Consider the following 21,344-nt stretch of genomic DNA (forward strand, 5'->3'; position numbering starts at 1 on the left):
GCGGCCCTAGAAAATGCAAAAAGACAAAAAGAAAATGCTTTCTATATAGGAGGTCAAAGTGACAAGAGTTTTAGAAATCACCTTGATGCAGTAGAAAGAACAATCCTTCATTCACCAAATTTGGACTTTGTGAACTCTGATTTTACCTTTTTTTTTTTTTTTTTAATTTTATATGCCACACCAAAGGCATATGGAAGTTTCTGGGACAGGAACTGAATCCAAGCCACATCTCCAGCCAATGCCACAGCTGCAGCTATGCCAGATCCTTTAACCCACTGCACAGAGCCAGGGCTGAACCCACACCTCCACTGCTCTGGTTGCTGCAGTCAGACTCTTAACCCACTGTGCCACAGCAGGAACTCTGACTTCCCTCTGGTTTACTTAGGTTTTCAACTAGGAGCAACTGTCCATGCTTTGCAGAGAGATATCAAGTACTTATCACAAAGTTTCCCCTACACGCTTACCCAGATAGAATTTATCTTTTTTTTAGATGGAGGAATAATGAAATCCCAACAGATGGCCTAAGGTTACACTGTACAGAAAGTTCAGCTAGAGAAACTCAACACTCTTTATTCCTGGCACTGGCTCTAACCAAAGTCATATCTCTAAGATAATAAATAATGAATGGCTAGGAGTTTCACTGTTGCACAGTGGGTTAAGGATCCATTGTTGTTGCAGCTGTAGCATAGGTAGCAGCTGTGGCATGGATTCAATCCCTGGCCTGGGAATTTCCATATGCTGCTGGTATGGCCAAAAATATAATAATAATGATGATGACTAATGATTATCCAGGACTCTTAATTTTTTGAGGACAGAACTTTTCTTGAATAATACAATTATGAATAATTTAGTCATACCTTGGGCTCTTAACATTAGAAAGATATTTTTACAATTTTTCTTTGTATCATTTCCCAGACATGTATAGCACTAACTTTAATACTTTAAGTCTTGTGACAAATATTTGCTTACCTTCTCAGTGGAAGAAAAAGATGAATGAGCATTTTGTAGGTCCAAAATAGTTCATGTATGGACAAAATATATTCTTAGCTGAAACTCAATAAAGCGATTACTGTATATAAAGGTTTGGGAGAAAAATCAACAAAAGCCCCCCTTTTTTGGAAAGAAGGGAAAGCAGGAGGTGGTAGAGGCAGGAAACTAACATTTATCAAATACTTATGAAATCAAGCTCTATTTTTAGTTCCTAATTTCCCTTATTTCAGAGGAAGTGTTATGTAATAAGAGGCTTATTTTTAGAAAACATATCAGGCTAGCTTTGTTCTACATTAATAAAAAGAAGGTTGTCAAATTACCTAACTGCTTAATTATTGCCTACACATATGGCACTTACTATGTAACAGGTGCTATTCCAAATGCTTTCACACATTAACTCATGTAATCCTCAAAACAACTCTATTATTAATCCATTACATGAATGAGAAAACTGAAGCACAGGGAGGAAAAATAGGTTTCCCAAATCACAGAGCTAGTACAATATAGGACTGGGTTGAACCCCAAGAGTCTGGTTTTAGAGCCAGTGCTCCAACCACTGTACAAAACTGCTTCTCAGGACTTTTCAGTTCTCAAAGTATTTCAAAAATCATTCAATTGCAGACTAAATTTATATCTTTGTTATAGGATGAAAAACACAAAAGTCAGATAGTTACAGTCTACCCATAGTTGAAGATTCATCATATAATAAATCTCTAAAATAAAATATAATTCAAGATGAAGTATACTTTAAAGCTAACTTCTATTTCATTTCAGGCATATAAAGCCCACCTGGATCAATGTTGTCACTGAACTGGTGATAAAGATAATATAAATTATAAATGGCAATATGGTGATGACACAATGTAACTCTTCATATAAACTAGTTATTAACCAACTACACTGAGTTTGGAAGCACCATTACTTCAAATCTCAAATTGCATTCTTTTTGTAATAACATCTGCTTGGGTTAGAGAAAAGACCACATACTCCACCTACTTATGCTTTTTTTTTTTTTTTTTTTTTTTTTAATGGCTGCACCAGCATCATATGGAAGTTCCCAGGCCAGGGATAGTATCCAAGCTGTAGCTGCAATCTATGCCACAGCTGCATCAATGCCAGATATTTAACCCACTGTGCCGGGCCAGGGATTGAACCCTTAACCCACTGTGCTGGGCCAGTGGGTCAGAGACAATGCTGGATTCTTAACCTACTGTGTCACAGCGGGAACTCCTATTTATGCTTTTCAAAGAAGAAAAAACTCCATAAAAACAAAGAATTGGTGGAGAATGTGATGAAAGTTATAGTATTATACCAGATTTTAGTAACTCAAACTCCTTTTTTGATTGCTATTAGGTTACATCATGTGAAAGTGACAATATTCAATTATGTTTGATTTACAAAAAGAATGGTTCATATGTTTCAATCTAACAGGAAAGTCATGCTTCATCATATAGGGTAAAACCTAAGGAATTGTGTATCATTTTCTCTAAAAGCACTGCTCAGCAGCCTAGAAGGGAAGCTTTTAAGAATCTCAGCTCTGGTAGACACTCTTTGGATTCCCTCAGCACAAATGAGTTGCTGGTAACTATTCAGGGTGAACCCGCCCCATAAATCTGAAAAGAAGGACATCAAATTGTGAGAGAAGATAGGTTCATATAACATTGTGCTATGTCTCCTAAAAATTTACTCTTGGAGACTGGAAGCAAGGGGAAGTGAGGAGAATTCTTGTTGAAAGAGTACAAAGATTATGTTAAAATGATGAAAAATTTTGAGTATTAAGAAGTGATGACCTTTACACAATGGCAATAGTTATCAATAGTCATACCACTGTGAATGGGATTTAATACCACGGAACTGTACACTTACAAATGGTTAGAATGATAATTATTATGCATTTTTTACCACGATTAAAAAAAACTTACTCTTAGAATAAACTTAATTTTCTCTGTTGCAATGTGGCTAGTTGCCACTTACTTGAATTAAGGGCATAGATATAATAAATTTTTAAGAACTCTGACATCCCTCTGAAGACACTGCTGTAACGGATTCTGTTCCACCTTAGTGCCCTTCTTGACTGGGCATGTGGGATAGAATCAGTATCTTTGTGGGAAGTGTCAGCAGCATTTTGGGTACCTTGAGCCATCAGAGTTTTCACCTTTGCAGTCTCTGCACATGCGTGCACACACACACACACACACACACACACACACACAGTGTGCCCCATCTGCTGAGGACCATATGTGTCAGATTTGGGGAGGAAAATCATCTGTCTTGAAGCCCAGTGGCTGGTGTGCCACACATTCTGGCAGTCACTTCACGTTGTCACGATCAGTTGTCTCACATCAAATGAGTTAATAAGCTCATTTAGAATCCTAGTGGGCAGATAGGCACATGGGTCAAAGCCCTTTCCACAACGAGAATTGCTGGATTACTAATGATTCTTTCCTTTAATTAGACCCAGGACAGAAATCTCACTTAGAGTTTGACATCCCTGAAGGAAAAAACATTCACATCATTTGGCATCTCAGCTCTGCTTCTTTATTAAATAAATATTTATAATTAAAATTGTAGAGGGATTCTTCTCTTTAGACTGCTGTACACTGAGTAGTCAAAGCTTGCTCAAGGGTGTTTGGCTGCCAGGAGAACCAGAGGCCCATTATTGGCTCTGGATAACTGGAAAAGTTGATGGGTTCAAGTACTCTGGACTTAAAACTTAAGCCAAAACTATAGTCATTCTGTTACTAAGAAAGTTGTGAAATTTAAAAAGTTTTCTGTTTGATTAATTATTCTATACCAGAGATCATCAATGTCTACATGTTTCACCTGATTTCCTCCCCATCGAGTTATAAGTTATAAAATCATGATTTTAGAGTGCTTGAAAGCAACATCATGATGTTAGGAGATTTTTAGGTATTTGAGCTGTGTGAAATAAAACTACACCACATGCTAGTTTGAGAAGAAATTTTAAGAGTTTTCATGTTGTCCATATTTGTGGTACTTGAACTATTTCCAAACCATAGTTGAAATGTCAGTTTTTTTCAGTAGGTTGACCTACTAAAACTACTAACTCTGAATCAAATCAAATACTTAAATAAGGGCAAAACTAAGAACGTATTTTTAAAACTACTAAATCTTCATTAATGATATATCTGTTGTAGTGAAAACAGTGACATTATAGAAAATATAGGATTCTAAGTTATATATCTGAAACTGTAAAAAATTTAAGTCCCAAGTCTCCATGCCTCTCTTAGAAAAAAGTAGAATTATAAATAACATGTTAGGTTATTAAATGTACAAGAAGCTTTTGATGGGTTATGTCAACAGTATTCTGTTTCTATTTATTATCCAAATATCTTGGAAGAATGGTCAAAATCCTTGGCTAATACACCCTTTTCTCTAATTCTTTTCACATACATTTTCACCTCCCCAGTCTCTCTACTAAAAATGCCCTCTCAAAAGTTTCCAAAACCCTCAAAATTGGCAAACAAGATGCCTCCTTGGGTCTTGCCTGCTGACCTGTTTGCTGTATGATACTGTTGACAACTCATCCCATTTAAGATCACTTATTGGAGTTCCCACCGTGGCTCAGCAGAAACAAATCTGACTAGTATCCATGAGGGTGCAGGTTCTATCCCGGGTCTTGCTCGGTAGGTTAAGGATCCAGCATTGCCCTGAGCTGTGGTGTAGGTCACAGATGCAGCATGGATCCTATGTTGCTATGGCTATGGTGTAGGTCAGCAGCTACAGCTCCAATTCGATCCCTAGCCTGGGAACCTCCATATGCCGCGGGTGCAGCCCCAAAAAGACCACTCACTCACTCCTTCATTCATTTATTCATTCATTCAACAAACATTTATTTGTTGCTTATCTTAAATATGTGTGGGTGGGTGTGTATATAACATTTTTTCTCTCTCAAATGTGATAGCTGACCCATTGTCATTAGATTTTCTGCTTTGGATTTTTTAAAAACAGTGATGGACCTGCACATATCTGTCTAATTCTGCCAAATGGTTCATATCTGAAAGAAGACTGGTGAAGTTTAAGGGTATAATGTAACAGAAACTAAAAGGGAAGTTGATTATATACTTCCAGCTACCAAAAATATCTGTGCGTGCATTCCTAGTAGCTATGTCAAAAGTGGACAGTCAACCCTCTTTTAAAAACTAACCTGTTTTCCAGCAAAAAAGCCAACAACCCAAATGAAAAATGGGTAAAAGACCTGAATAGACATTTCTCCAAAGAAGATATACAGATAGCCAATAAGCACATCAAAAAAATCTTCAGCATCACTGATTATAAGAGAAATGCAAATCAAAACTGCCACGAGATACCACCTCACACCAGTCACAATGTCCATCATTAATAAGTCCATAAATAACAAAGGCTGAAGAGAGTGTGGAGAAAAGGGAACCCTCCTGCACTATTGGTGGGAATGTAAATTGGTACAACCGCTATGGAAAACAGTATGGAAGTACCTTAGAAAACTATATATAGAACTCCCATATGACCCAGCAATCCCATTCTTGGGCAAAAATCTACACAAAACTTTCCTTGAAAGTCACATGTACCCACATGTTCATTGAAGCAGTATTCACAATAGCCAAGACATGGAAACAACCTAAATGTCCGGTGACAGATGAAAGGATTAAGAAGTGGAATATATACACAATGGAATACTAGTCAGCCATCAAAAAGAACAAAATAATGCCATTTACAGCAATGTGGATGGAACTAGAGACTCTCATACTAAGTGAAGAAAGAGAAAGACAAATACCATATGATATCACTTACTGGAATCTAACATATGGCACAAATGAACCTTTCCACAGAAAAGAAAATTATGGACATGGAGAATAGACTTGTGGTTACCAAGGGGGAGGGGGAGGAAGTGGGATGGACGGGGAATTTGGGGTTAATAGATGCAAACTATTGCCTTTGGACTGGATAAGCAATGAGATCCTGCTGTATAGCACTAGGAACTATATCTAGTCACTTATGATGGAGCATGATAATGTGAGAAAAAAGAAAAAGAATGTGTATATGTATGTGTGACTGGGTCATCTTGCTGTACAGCAGAAAATTGACGGAACACTGTAAACCAGGTATAATGGAAAAAATAAAAATCATTATAAAACAAAATAAAATAAAAACTGGAAAAAATTTAAAATAAAAACTAACCTGTTTTCATAGAGCATTTTGAAGAAAACAGGACATTGTCTAGGGGTGTTTACTAGGCTTACAATTTTAATTTCAGAATTTGTACATTTAACCCTATTTACTTAATTTCTTTTTTTTTTTTTTTATGGCCAAACTCATGGCATATGAAATTCCCAGGCTAGGGGTTGAATTGTAGCTGTAGCTGCCAGCTACACCACGGCCACAGCAATGTGGGATCCGAGCCTCTATTGAGACCTATACCACAGCTCACAGCAATACCAGATCCCCCACCCACTGAGCAAGGCCAGAGATCCAACCCGCATCCTCATGGATACTAGTTGGATTGGTTTCTGCTGTGCCACAATGGGAACTCACATTTAATTTATTTATAAGAATATCAACTACTTAAAAAAAATAGCTACCATGTTTGGGAACCTCCAAAAATTGGATGGAAGCATGACAAGTAGGAGCTAGATAAGGAGGAGAAAGGTGTCTAAAAATCATGTGCAGTGCAGAGCCTTGGGGTGGGCTAAGTGCTTAATTTGCCCTCACTTACTTCCTTGAAAACTTAAGTTTGGCTTATTCATTAATACTAGATCTATTGTTTATTTTGGATGCATGGATGAATGTTGAATGTTGGCTTCACTGGAGATTATTCTCCCTGACCATATCCATTTATTAACCTGGACCAGACTACTGCTATTTCTCTATGAGTTTTCTTAACAGCTCAGGAGCTAAAGTGAGCATAAAGTAAGAGGACTTTGAGTTTTTCACAGTTGAGTGTAGCGTGGGGAGAAAAAACTTGGAGGGAGGAAACCAATCAGGAAACCATCGTCCTAGAGCGGAACGATGGAAGTTAGACGGGGGCAATTCATCTATTAAGATAAATTAAATTATGATATAGTATTACAGCATTTTAAAATTGCTTGAGGATTAACATGTGCTCCTTGGCCATGGGGAAATACCTCTGGGATAATTCCCAATGCCCTTTCTGCCCTAGCACTGAAGCTCTCATGCTAGGACATTTCAACATGTCACAGACTATTTCCTGCTCTTTCAGGAAGCGCTCCCTCCTCCTGGAGCACAAAGAGGGTCTTGGAAAGAGCAGATCTGGATGAAATTTGAGAAGAAAATACCCTTCAGAAATAACCTCAGAAAGACATCAAGACATGGCAAGAATTACCTAATGTGGGCTTGGCATACCCAGCATTCTACTATGTTTATTTGTTCAAAACTAATTTTGGTAACTTGTTCTCTGTGATTTGAAAGCCCTGCCAGTCTCAAGCCACCCTTGCTAGTTGTTGGAGGGCCCATTCCATGGCCAGATGGGATTGCAACTGAATCCCCACAACAGCCCTTGGAGGGTGGCCTTGGGTTCTCAGGCACTCAGTTTTTACAAGGGACACTGGCAGTTTGGTTTTAAGAGCATGGCTTCTCAGCCATTTGCATGATGATAGTTCTAACTGATTTTAGAGACTATCCCCCATGTACGGGAGAGACTTTAGTGGCCTCAAAGGCCTCTTTCTGAGAAATGTCTTTGTTTTGTTTCTAAGGCAACAAGGTCATTTAGTCCAGAATAGGAGCTACTTTACATATGGAAAATATTAATGACAGAAATGATTTGTGAAACAGGGCAAGAATCACATTTTCCACATGCTATTTTTCCCTTTTGTTCTTTGGCCACCTTTTCTGCAAACCCATCAATGAAGGAAATCTAACGACTAGAATAGCAGAATGGGATTGTAGTCTGTGAGAGAGACTACTTGTAAATTCAAATTCATAGGCAGACCCCATCTAGAAATTCTCATGGAATCTTTGCAAATGTTACAAGTCCAAAGGTTTCTATTTTAAGGTCTCATAAGAGACAAAAATATTTGAAAATGTACATTACTGCTTTCTTTTTCTTTTTCCTTCTTTTCCTGCATTTTCTAATGAACATTATAGCCAAGTAGAAATGCACTCTTGGAGTTCCCATTGTGGTCCAGTGGAAACAAACTTGACTAGTATCCATGAGGACACGGGTTCAATTCTTGGCCCTGGTCAGTGAGTTAAGGATCCGGCATTGTCACCAGCTGTGGTGTAGGTTGCAGACATAGCTCAGATCTGTGCTGCTGGCAGCTATAGCTCCAATTTGACCCCTAGCCTGGGAACTTCATAAGCTACAGGGTGTGGCCCTAGAGGAAAAAAAAAAAAAAAAAGGCATGCATTCTCAACACACTGATGTTTCCAGCCAGAATACACTAGATGGGGAGACAGATAAACTTTCCATGCTGTCATAAAGAAAGTCATTTATCTCAGGTTGACTATCCAGGAAATTTAGCATTTTTCCTAAGGAGGTAAGTATAATATGGTGGTAAAGAGAAGACTGTTTGAATCCTCACTCTGTCCCTTACTAACTGTATAGACTTGAACCATTGCTTAAATTCTCTAAGCCTTATAGTCTAATCTGCACTATGGTGGTAGGAATATATCATGCTTCAAAAGGCAGTATCATGCTAAGCTGGTGTTAGAATTGTATCTGTACATAGTAAATATACATTAAATAAGTGCTAGTTATTATCATAGAAGTTTCAAAATAGTAATCCTCCCTGTGTCCATTAGAAAATACAGACTTACTGAATTTTAGAGACTTTTGTTTTGGCACAAATTGCAATAGAAATTTCTTCAAACCATTTTGCAATGAAATAGTAATGGATGAAATGAAATGTCACAATAAAATATAATGTTATTTCCATATTGAGGAAAAAATAGTTTATTAAGTTTTTAAGATTTTGAAATACATTCTGGGATGCAAGATGAAATCATTCATTCCCTGAAACCTGACTTTTAAGACAATATGTGACAAAATGAATAAAATCTAAGAAAATTAATGATGAACATGACATGCACCTCTGGTTGACAGATCCAAAGATGGGTAGAAATTAGTAATAGTCTTGAAGTAGCAGTCAAGAGACCATTAAATCTGTGATCTTAAGCCAAAAATATAACTAGGAGGAAAATGAGAGGCTCATTCTCATCTTCTTCCCTCCTGACAACCCCCAATATTCTCTAGATATTGACATTTTTTCGACTGGCAATGAATTTTCACCTGCCAGTGAATTGTGTAATTAAAACCTAATGATAATTTTATATTAAATATCCTCACTACAGTTTTTGAAAAAAAAAAAGGATTTCTTTTCAAGAGAAGCCCTTGGAAAATCGATGAAGTGCTCAGATACTTTTGGAAAAATAACCCTTTTTATGATAATGTTGTGAAAGTCAAGCGTGAAGTCATTATTATGCCAGAAAATTACAGCCTCCCCCAAATACTTAACTCATTTATTCTTTCTCTGGTTAATGCATTGTTAGAATCAAAAGCTAAATTTTGTCAAAATATATTTATTTTAAGTCATAACTGTATGAGACAGAAAGAGAAGTGATCAAATGATGGCACCTTTTTATGAAATGCCATCGACTGTCTCCCGAGGCTGTATGCCTGTGCCCAGCCCAGCACCTCCACAGAAGCCCTGACTTCCAGACTTCATTTCTCAATTTGCAAAATGAAAACTTTGAGTTCGTATCATCTCTAATATCCTTTGAGGCTCAAACCATCTATAATTCTGTCACTGTTGCAAACTCCAACCCTAATCCCTGATATTAAGCTTCTTTTTCACAAACACATAAAAATTATCGTCTTGGGTAACAAAAGAATCCTAGAAATAAGTGTGGACTTTGAAAATATTTTTTTCCTTTGTTGCAGGATTTTACCTCCAGCCAAAGCAATTTTATGAGAACTTCTACTCAGTATTCAAAAGAGCCATTTCTTTCCCCCAGAGAGAATTAATCATAGGCAAGGAATAGAAAAGACAGTTTCCCCAGAGGACGCTAGGCACACTCCTGTGGAGAAGCCCAGTCTATTTTAATTTGCCAATTAAAACTGCCCTGGGAAATCACACATTGTCATTATCTCATTAAAAGTATTAGACTTGCCACTCCCTTACCTCTCTCTGGAAAAAGAACACTCCAGAAGCCCGACTGCTTCCCGAAACCGAGAATGAATAGAACCCTTAAAAGACTGGCTTTATGTAGGGCCCTGAGGGACTGTACTGTCTGCTGTTATTACTGCCACTAATTCTGCAGATCTCCAGTCACTAACTCAATACAAAAATTTATTGGATATTTACTATATCTGTGAGATTTACTAAGCATGGAGAAGAAGGCACTGAAAGATTTGTTTTCAGCAAATTAATGGCCACTCTCAGACTCTTATAAACCGATGTTTTAAGATCCCTTTTATGGCATCTTTAGGTTCTATCTGGCTCTTAGTCAACCCTCCCTGTCTGTCTTGCCTGGTTATCTATGGAATGATATTACAAGGCTAGGGCTGAAAGTTGAGATTACATCCTTGCAATAAAGAAAAAAAAAAGCTTCACTTTTGTTGATATGACCATTATAAATTCCCTTCTCTTATAAACTGTGTATTGAGTTGACATTACATGTGAGCCATAAAATGATGAAAGGGTGGGAGTAAGACAGAAACACTGCAACCATTCTGGACAATGGCTTATACTTAATGCCCCTTTGAATAATGTAATAATCATAAATGATAAAGCTGTAATGCTGACTTCCTGCATGTACTTAAACATGATTCTGTGCAGACGTCCATAGGTTATTATGCATTTCCAAAGATTCATCCTCAAAGAATCCACTGACTCCTGCCTAATAAAAAAAAATACGTTATCACCATAGCTCACTGGGGAAAGGCGCTCTGCCTGTCAGTAACCAATGGGTATGATTACCTTGTTGCCTTGAAACCCCCTTGGGCCTGGATCCCCTGGAGGTCCAGTAACGCCCTGCTCCAAGATGAAAACCAAGAATTAGTTCCGTGTACAAAAGGCCAGTCAGGAATGAATCATGCATTTGGGTCCCAAGAGATCCTGGAGTTAGAAGTCAGATTGTCTTTACCTCTAGAGTTTAGTTGGGGTTATATGCAATTGAGAAATGGAATGAGAGAAAATTCCTTGTGCCAAACACCCAGCTTCTAAAAGAGTACTTAAGCTGCGAGAGAAATTTATTAATGAGGTGTTTGTTTTCTAAACCTGTTTCCAACCTCATTCCTGTGCTGGACCCTTTTTTTGGAAATATTTTAAACAACTTTTAAAAAATATATCCAAGGCATATACAACTGAATGTTGGAGTTTCCAATGGCCCTGTGATAATAAGAGTTACTGCCCTGCCCTAACACAATTCCAGACCAAAGCAAAAGAGTCGATGAGGCTGGCTAGGTAATTTGGGGTAAAGGTATAATTTTCAGTAGACTTTTTGAAATGCTGAAAATAGCTCTTCACACGCGCACACACACCTTCTCCCCATTACAACTTTAGACAAAGCATGTCCCTGACTGGACTAAACTGATCCAAATTATATTCTGAAATCCCTGAGATAAGTCTAAAATAAATGTCTTAAAGAATCATTCCATATTATTGAGCAATAATTACTTACAATGATGGAACAATACAAATGCTGTAATATAGATGAAATGCATAGCTTTTCCAACTGCATTACAGCAGAAATACAGAGTTACATCCTGCTTTTAACTGTTTTGACTTTATCCCTTCAGCTACTCACTAAGTAGACCCACTTGCTGGTACCTATCTTGAGGGAGCCTGTATTAGTTATTCACAACAGTAGAGGAGCAGTTTCCAAACTTCATTTCACCTTGGAATCCACCTGGGGATCTTTACAAATACTGATGCCTTTACAAATACAATCCCCAGACCGTCTGACTGAACTGATAGAGGGTGCAAGTGGACAAAGGGATTTTAAAAGCTTCCTATGGGATTTTAGCACAGACTCAAATTTGGTTATCACCTCCTTACCTGAAGTCCTCTGGGACCCTTTGGTCCATATGGCCCTGGAGATCCCTATGGAATAAAATTATGGTAAGTTGCTCTAAATATCCATCTTTAACTTGCAATAATTTTAAGTGGGGTTGAAAGGAATGTGTTCTCAGTAATTGCCAGTCTTCCCAGGTTATCCAAAACACTAGCCCAACAGATTCATCATCCTAATTAACAAGCCAATTTGGGTTCCAACTCTCCTTTATTAAACAAACTCCATGAAAATATGATTTTAGATGTAAGTCTTTTGCCTCTATATTGACATTTTGATCAGAATTTTTAAAAAATTCTTAAAAATCCTTAGAAATCATTAACTTGGTAGAATACTGTTTCCTTCCAACAAAGCAATGTCAGTTGAATTAACAATTTCATGAGTTTCCACGATGTCTAGATTACTCTGCATAAAGTTTGTTCAGATTTCCATTCTCACTACCTGAACAGAGAGGGTGCATCTTCATCTGACAGAATACCTATCAACACTGAGTATTATATATTATTTCAGTGTTTATTGATTTAATAAGTGAAATAATATTTTAATGTTTTAATTTTACTTATCTGATTGCTAATGTGTTTGGATTTTTAAAAATTTATTAGCCATTTATATTTCCTCTTTTGTGTTTCTTCATGTTCTTTGTGTGTTTTATATAAAAACTTGTGTGAACACCTGATCTCAAGGACACTATATTTCATTGACTCTAAAGATGTGATTTTTCAGATTTTTGCATCTCTGAAATTGAGATACATCATGCAGTCAATTGCATCTTATAGTTGGCAGTATTTTTTCTTTTTGTCACAGACAGTAATGAGGCATTTGACAATCCCAGCATCTTAGTCAATGAACTATATTTTACCCATTTTTATTTCAAGTAGTTTTCCCAGTTATTGTCTGCCTTTCATTTTTGGTCTATTTTATATGTATCCCTTCTGTATTTTCTAAGTCCATATCCATGTCCCATTTTCAGTTATCCTCCAGGAAGAATCCATTCATTATAACACTTTCAATTTGCCCGGAGATAACTACCAAGCCTACATTTTTCAGATTTACCTGACCTTTAACTCTGCAGTAGTTTAAAAACTTTCAGAAAGTCTCAAGCTATTTAAACTGTTTAGTTACATAGGCCAGTGTCACTATTTTCTTTTTTCTTTTTTTTTTTTTTTTTTCACTTTCTGTCTCATTTTCTCTTCCTGATCTTCCTGCAATTAGACTATAGACACTGAAAGAGTTTGGTATCTTGGTGTCATGCTGTTAATAGTCCTTAACTATAATGAAAAATATTTACTTTTACTCTTTACTTTTTTGGACCCTTTATCATGTTTCAAATTCACTTACGTTTTACGTATTTCTGGTCCACTAAGGAAATCCTTAACATTTTAATATTGTCTCCAGTTTAAATATTTTATTCATATTTATTTTTAATGAAAGGTAAATACCCAATTATCTGTGGCTTGCTGCATTTTCAAATTTCAAACCCCTATTTATGTGTAGTTCTTCCACATGATTGATAACTGTCATTAAGGTGCTTCATAGATTTCCTCACTCTACTTTGGAAGGTGCTTATTCTCAGTGTTTACATCTGGAAAACAATTCTGCTTTCACCCAGCTGGAGTTTGAATTGACTTTACTAGTTAAATGAGTCTTTTCACCAAAACCTTCAGTAGGCCTGGCCTCAAAGATTAGGGTCCACAGGGCAAAGTCTTAATGATCCCTAAGAAAGGCATTTGAGCTCTCCATTAAGTAAAGTTAGGTATGGCTTTGTTTTCTGCTTCATGGTTTACAGATGTGAAAATTAAGCCAATGACTCTTCAATTCTAGTAGCAACCCAGGAATTTCCTCTTAAGGAAACTCAGTCCCAAAGGAATCAGAGCTATTAGCATTTTAAAAACACGTTCCTTACTTTGTCACCTTTAACTCCTGGTTTGCCACATTCTCCGAGTTCACCCTAAAAAATAAATACATGAAATAAGTAAGACATTTGCAGTCATTCAGTGTTAAAATTCTTTTTAAAAGATTCCCAGTAGGATCTTATGACATGTCTAAGGAATTACACACCACTTTATTCCCAGTACTGTAGGTTGTTTGGGCATTGCACTCTGAAAAATGTTATCCATGAGTCATTTTTAACTTGACAGAATAAAATTAGTGATACCACCTAATGAGGTTTAACATTTTTGAGACACGGATGAAATTAGAAGGAAAGAAACTAAGGTTTTCTGAACATCTACCATATATTATCTGCCCTCTGCACATGTAATTTTTTTAAGGGCCACACTGCTGCACATTGAACTTGCTGGGCTAGGGGTGGAATCAGAGCTGCAGCTGCCCACCTACTCTACAGTCACAGCAGCACCAGATCGAAGCCACATCTGCAACGTACACTGCACCTTGAGACAACACCAGACCCTTAACCCACTGAGCGAGGCTAGGGATCAAACCCGCATCCATGGATACTAGTCAGTTTAATTTTCATTGAGCCACAACGGGAACTCCTACATATGTAACTGAATCCATATTACAGGCCAATGAGATCAGTTTTATAATATTCTTTCTTTTTTTTTTTTTTTTTTTTTTTTTTTGCAATTTGATCCATTGATGTCTTTTTTATTATTGTAGTTGACTTACAGTATATTAGCTTCTGGTGTACAAAATATAATGATTCAATATTTTTGTAGATTATACACCACACAAAGTTATTGTAAAATACTGACTATATTCCCTGTGCTGTACATTGCATCCCTCTGACTTATTTTATAACCAGCAGTTTTTACTTCTTAATCCCCTTCACCCTCATCTTATTTTATACATGAGAAAATTTAAGCTCGACAATATGACTATCCTCCGTCATATAACTAGTGAGGAGAATCAAAGTCTGATCCCAGGTCTACCAGACTCAGGGTCCCTCTTTTTTTCCACAACACTCCATGCTCTAGCACCAGCTTTGTCCATCAGTAGTGTTTGCCCAGAGAACTGGAAGAGAAAGATTCTGAGAGCACACCCTGGCTTGGCAGAAAAAGGAGCCATGATGAATGAGCGAGAGAGTCATGCATTTTATATGACCACAATCTACTGTCCTGCCTTTCCTGGAATATTAATGGGAAAAAACTAACACTGAAATTATGTTTTACAGCTTATTATTAATGTTATTTTACAGACATTATTTCAGTTAATCTAACATTAACTGTCTGAGGTAGATATGATTAGCCCAGTTTCATAGACTGAAAATTTGTGATTTAAAAATGTTAAGGTGGTTGCCCATGAGGAGGGGGAGGGAGTGGGGTGGCCTGGGAGTTTGGGGTTAGTAGAAGCAAACTATTTCATTTGGAGTAGGTAAGCAATGAGATCCTGCTATATAGCACAAGGAACTATATCGAGTCACTTGTAATGGAACATGATGGAGGATGATGTGAGAAAAAGAAAAAAAAAAACATATATATATGTATATATACACACATATATATATACATATATATACACACATATATACATATATATACACACATATATATATACACATATATATATATATGACCTAGTCACATTGCTGTACAGCAGAAATAGACAGAACATTATAAATCAACTGTAATTAAAATTAAAAAATAAAAATAAAAAGGTTAAGTAGGAGTTCCCATTGTGGCTCAGTGGGTTAGGAACCTGACATAGCATCCATGAGGATGCAGGTTCAATTTTTGGCCCTGCTCAGTGGGTTAAGGATCAGGCATTGCTGCAAGCTGCGGTGTGGGTCACAGATGCAGTTCAGATCAGTGTTGCTGTGGTTGTGGCATAGGCCAGCAGCTGCAGCTCCAATTTGACGCCTAGCCTGGGAACTTCTATATGCCACAGGTGCAGCCTTAAAACGTTTTTTTTTTAAAAAAAAAAAAAAAAGTTAGGTAACTTGTTCAGATAGAATGACAATTGGGAACTCTGAATACTAATCCATTATATCAGATTTCCAATAATTAGAAATGGTAGCAAAGTTAATTAGAAAAACAACTAAAGTTAGAATTTTCAAGGTGCCCATATATATCTACATGTATCCTGAGCCTCAAAGCAATTCACATTAAGATAAGGCAATTCTGTCACTAGGGTTAAATGATTTACATATATGTTTATGCCAGCAAATGACTCCAAGTGCAAAGCCCTCACTGCTTGTTTCTGCTTCTGCTGCTACTTCATCATCTCTGTGCTGCTCTGAAGCATGCAACTTCAAGTGCCGCTACACAATGACATAAGGAACTTGTACTAGAATGTACATCAAAGCCCTGCCTCCTTCATTAAGGAAGTCCTGATGTGAAAAACAAATGTCAGCTGAATTAAACAGTATGTTTAGTGATACAGTAGATTTATCTTCTGGTGCAAGCTTTATTTCATTGCAAAATAGCAATAAACAGTTCGTAGACTGAGAGCCAGCCTAGACTTCACTTTGCTCTAAGAAGGGAAGTCACAATTGTGACCACCAGTTATGGCTGCAGAATATGTACCAAGACTTTCATGTTATTGTTGATCTTCAAAACAGCCTCAGAAAGTATATGTGTGTGTGTATATATGTGTGTGAATGTATATGTGTATATATATGTGTGTGCATATGTGTATGTATACTGGGAACTTCCCAGTATGTATATGTTTGTGTGTGTGTATATATACATATATATCCATCCTTACATAAGGAAAACGAAGTTCTGAGAGATTGAATAGCTTGCTCATGACCACAAGCTTGACCCTGTTAGACTCCCAAGTCCATGCTCTTCCTTAGCCACCCACAGCTGAACAGGGCACACTGCCATGGTCAGCAAGTTACCTTCCACTAATCTGACACTTCTGTTTATGGTCCTGCATGGGGTACTGCTGGCATCAGGAGGAGGAAAGAAGGTGGTACAATTCTTAGATCCAACCATGCCTCTGTTCAAAAGCAGTCTGTTCTCTTGTCACATCATATTGTGAGTTAAACTGACCCAGGGAAAAAAACTGAGCTTTCCCTTAAAACAAGTTGAACATTTATTTCTGAATGCAAATGGAAAATAACTCTTGAAGAATCAGTTAGAAAGCAATTAATTTAAGAATGTTGAATGGAAATAAAATGAGCCAACCACCAAAATATAAAACAGAAAAGTACCATAAATATGCTCAAAGAATTTTTGGCCAGAATTTACATTCCATTTGTCCAGATAGATTTGTTAGCTATAGGGTCCTGAGGAACAGTATTGGTTTTGAGGCAGATTTCCATCAATGAAAATATTGTTCTCATGTTATTTGCCTCTGCAAAGGCGTTTTCTTTTTTGGTGGCCTCAGTGATCCCTGTGGAATGGTCACAATTACAAAGTTCCAAAGAGTAAGTGCTTCAGAAACTCTGAACAGATTAGCTCTGTTCCCAGCCTCTGATTTCTAATGCTGCTTCTCCTGGTGAAATTCTGGTTTGAATGTCAATGGTTCAGGGTCCTTTCGCTCTAACAGCTTATATTTTCCAAATGAAAATTCTTCCAGTGAATCCATTATTTCCCAGAAGTTTAAGGGAATATTTTCCAAGAAATATAAGAAAGTTTCCTGTGTTGACAATTAGCTTACTGTATAAATCAAGATGGGGGTGGGGGGAGCCTGCATAATTTTCTTCAATTACATATAGGACAATTTTACAATCATGAAACTTTCTTAACTTTCCTATATGATCATTCTTTTCCTGCCTCTTTAAAATAGCACCTTATGTGTATAGACAAGCAAATAACTTACAATACGTGGTTGCATCAATTATTCTATTTGATTCCCCTGCCATCCTGTAAATTAGGGAGGCCTGAATTAACCAGGTTTTATTCAGATGAAGAAAGACACTCTAAGATACTGAGTTGTCCAGGTTCATATGCCTAAGTACAGAATCATGGCATTTGCTACTCTTCGTGTTTTAGGCCTGACATTTCCAGTGTTTGGGGATCTATGTATTTGTCTGCATGTAAGTTTACCCCAATGTTTACAGGGCCCAGGGCAAGAATGCAAGCAGAGGTCCACTAACACTGTATCCAAATAGCTGAAAGGCACAAATCAAGCTAATAAACTAGTAATGTTCTAGCTTCCTTTCTCGACCAACATATCTTTAAAAGGAATTACGAGTTAAAGAATTTTGGAGTTCCTCTGAGGTCCATGTGGGAGGCCCAGCTCCAACTTCGCTTCTCCCACCAGTTCCTGCCACAGCAAAAATGAGCGAGCACGTGTGTCTATAAAGCCACCCCAGGCAGCATGACAAAGCCCCCACCAGGCCCCTCCTGTCCCAACAAAGCTTCCGCTTCCATTTGGTTTCCCTCCAGCCTAGGAAGAAGACAGACATGGGAAAGAGGTGTGTTTGAGCCTTCAAAACAGGCCCAGGACATTTTACAGGGACTTCTGGTGGATTGGTTACCAAAAGCATAATCCAGGAGAAGGGACACAGACCTCTCTCCCTGCAGACTGCTGGCTCCATCCTGAGGGAGAAGGCTGGAGGAGAACCAGAGCTGGACCCTCTAAAGTGCAAGGCCTCTGGCCCAGCTCTGAGGGTTGTAGGAAAGGATGGATGATGAGGACATGTTTTGATTTCCAACAGAAAATCTGATAACAGAGAGCATATAATAATAGTGGCAGAAACTTGTGAATGAACCACTGAACACTCTCAAAGGAGCCCAAGCTCCAATCTAATACATTCATTTCTTTCAAATCAGTTTGATTTCCTAATTTGTAATTTGCAAGTAATCACAAAATAATCTACCAACCATAACCTTTGTCGGTCTGTCTGTCACACTGACTCCCCCTGCAACTCGACCAAGATGCCGGATTGAATGGAATAAGTAGTTCTATACTCCTGAACTGAAGTAGATCCTTTTTCCCCCATGAGAGGATCTTGTGTTTACGTTTCATAGGAAGTTAAGCACCAGGGGAGCAACCTAATTACCATGTTATCACATCTGTTTGTTGGTAGAAACTTTTGGTCTGGGTACCCATTCTGCAGGGCTGTTAAAAATCAGGAATTCGCATTTGCAGGGCTAAGAGAGGCTGGATTCTCATCTCAGGGATCTACCTTCCATCCTTTATAACTGCACCCAACTCTTAAGTTCTATTGCTATTTTAGAATATACTTAGGAGTTTGGGAATCTCTACTAACAAAAATAAAGAAAAATAACTTCTATAAGGTATATAAATATAATTTTTCTTTATGAATATCTGGTGTATTTGTTGTTACCAGCTTACCTTCTCACCCTTGTACCCAGGGATTCCCTGTTAAAAAAGAAAAGTAAAATATGTTAGAAAACATAGTTGGAGGAAGTAGCTGATGTTTTACATTTATAAAGTATAAAAAAACACATCTGTACAGGCTTGGAAAATAAGACCGTATAAAGGTAAGCTCTTTCACTTCTCTTTGCACTAGGGAATGTGCATAGAGTAGGGGAGAATAAAAGACCCTAGTTTTCCCTTTATTACATTCTATTCTTAGTTCCACACATTTTTCAAACCCCATCTCTTACTCTTTGGTCCAAAGCTAAAGAAGAAACTATATGCTGAAACCCCTTGTAGAAGTGACAATTTATAATAACCCTTTCAAAATTGCTATACTGACTTTTAAACTATGAACTATCACAACTGAGGATGTTTCCCAGAGACTGTTAGAAAAATTGGCTTTGAAAAGGAGCTGAGATAATGGCCTTTAAAATGTCCGTAAATATTTATATCTGTTAAGGTCCTCCTTTCAGATTTGGTCTAGAATATGGAACGTCAAGGAAATGAATGGTTCCTTTATCAGCCCTAATGAGACAGTGACCTTTAAGTTACTATATTTTATCTCATGCTAAATAAGGGACCGGTGCTTCTGCTGCTCTTATGTGTGGCTCGAGGGAATCCAGGACAGCCTTCTCCATTGTCTCGCTACCCATGAGCCCTTTAAGTGATACAACACGAATATTAAACAGACTGGGAAATTACCAACTTTAAGCAACATCAAGTCTTTTTCTAATGGAATCATGTATTTTTCTCATACAGCTATAGTTGCCAAGTATGAGAATAGAATTGTGAGACATATTTTAAGTGAACTAGAGAAATCAATGAAATAAACAAGCTATTATTATAGTTGAGTCACAGTACAACATTTTGTGCTGTATGACTTTTTTTTTGGAAAGGTAAAAAGAGAAACTTTAGGAAGGAAATGACACTTTTCTCCAAATGTGCAGTCAGTGAGGAATGGAAGATGAAAGTAGAATGAGTCAAAAGAAAAATTGTTACACTGCAATTTAATCCATGCTAGAAAGACTTATTCTCATAAGTGGTTTAAGGCTTAGTATTGTGCTTGCAATTAAAGGCCACATGAAGATAGTTGTGGTTCTTTATAAAAACAATTCTGTTTGCAGCACTAGAAAAGGCTGGCCTTCCAATCTCAGAAATCTTGGGGTGTCATCCCTCCCTAATAACACACCACCATATTTAAAATTCCATCACTGTTGGAGTTCACATCATGGCTCAGTGGTTAACAAATCCGACTAGGAGCCATGGGGTTGGGGGTTCGATCCCTGGCCTTGCTCAGTGGGTTAAAGGATCCGGCATTGCTGTGAGCTGTGCAGACGCGGCTCAGATCCCAGTTGCTGTGGCTCTGGCGTAGGCCTGTGGCTACAGCTCTGATTAGACCCCTAGCCTGGGAACCTCCATATGCCATGGAAGCGGCCCAAGAAATGGCAAATAACAGACAAATAAATAAATAAATAAATAAATAAATAAATAAAATTCCGTCATTGTTTTATGTTAAAAGACTTAAGATTGTACTTAGGAAGGAGCCAGTACAGTTTACAAAAATAGAGAAATGTTGCTTTTTATAGCATACTCTCTTTTTTCCCATTTATTTATTTATTTATTCATTTATTTATTTATTTATTGAAATCTCTGATCAATTTATTGTTTAGTCACTCTCAGCTTTCCTTCTTCCTTTCAGGGCACCTTAATTACTAGTTTTTTAATATTCAAATTTAAGATATTCAACACTGCGCTCATTGGTCTCTGCAAAATTTGCTTCTGACCTCCCTGTTTCTATGCATGGTACCACCCTATTTCAGAACCTACAGAATCAAAAGTTAATAATCATCTTTTCTCTCTACTTGCCCCTTCCATTCTTTCAATCCAACCAGTGAGAGTTCTCCAACAGCTTCCAGGGCACTCAGCTTTAAGTCCACTCTCCCTACCCTGGCCAGCAAGGTCCTCTGTGATGTAGCCTCTGCCTACCTTACAGCCTTGCCTCCCACCCACTCTGCCTCAAGCTCTGGCTCTCTTCCCATTTCCTGGACCCGCCAAGTTTGTTCACACCTTTTGTTCCTACTGCCCTTTCT

The 21,344-nt window shown here is 37.6% G+C and overlaps 1 protein-coding gene and 1 long non-coding RNA gene across 10 annotated transcripts in view; one reads left to right on the forward strand and one right to left on the reverse strand.

The window, feature by feature from the left end:
* The window catches only part of LOC110255476 (uncharacterized), a 217,504-nt gene that overhangs the window by 160,715 nt on the left and 35,445 nt on the right, over nt 1–21,344 (forward strand). The window contains exon 4 of one of the 4 annotated variants that reach the window (XR_002335835.2): nt 7,208–8,345. The exons of the other annotated variants lie outside the window; for them this stretch is intronic. This is a non-coding gene — a long non-coding RNA (uncharacterized LOC110255476). Of the gene's footprint in view, nt 1–7,207; nt 8,346–21,344 lie in introns of those variants that run through there. 4 annotated transcript variants of the gene reach the window in all.
* The window catches only part of COL28A1 (collagen type XXVIII alpha 1 chain), a 171,089-nt gene that overhangs the window by 120,161 nt on the left and 29,584 nt on the right, over nt 1–21,344 (reverse strand). For all 6 annotated transcript variants that reach the window (XM_021063396.2, XM_021063395.2, XM_084977086.1 and 3 more), the window contains 4 exons: nt 19,228–19,254; nt 13,922–13,966; nt 12,006–12,050; nt 10,926–10,979 (listed from right to left, as the gene is read on the reverse strand). In XM_021063396.2, the coding sequence (XP_020919055.2) occupies nt 10,926–10,979; nt 12,006–12,050; nt 13,922–13,966; nt 19,228–19,254 (171 nt within the window). The remainder of the gene's footprint in view (nt 1–10,925; nt 10,980–12,005; nt 12,051–13,921; nt 13,967–19,227; nt 19,255–21,344) is intronic.

This window comes from Sus scrofa, chromosome 9 (assembly GCF_054392235.1).
Source record: "Sus scrofa isolate SSC_HxYL_T2T_F1_AM1 chromosome 9, Sscrofa_HxYL_maternal_Yorkshire_Landrace_v2.0, whole genome shotgun sequence".
NCBI classification, from domain to species: domain Eukaryota; kingdom Metazoa; phylum Chordata; class Mammalia; order Artiodactyla; family Suidae; genus Sus; species Sus scrofa.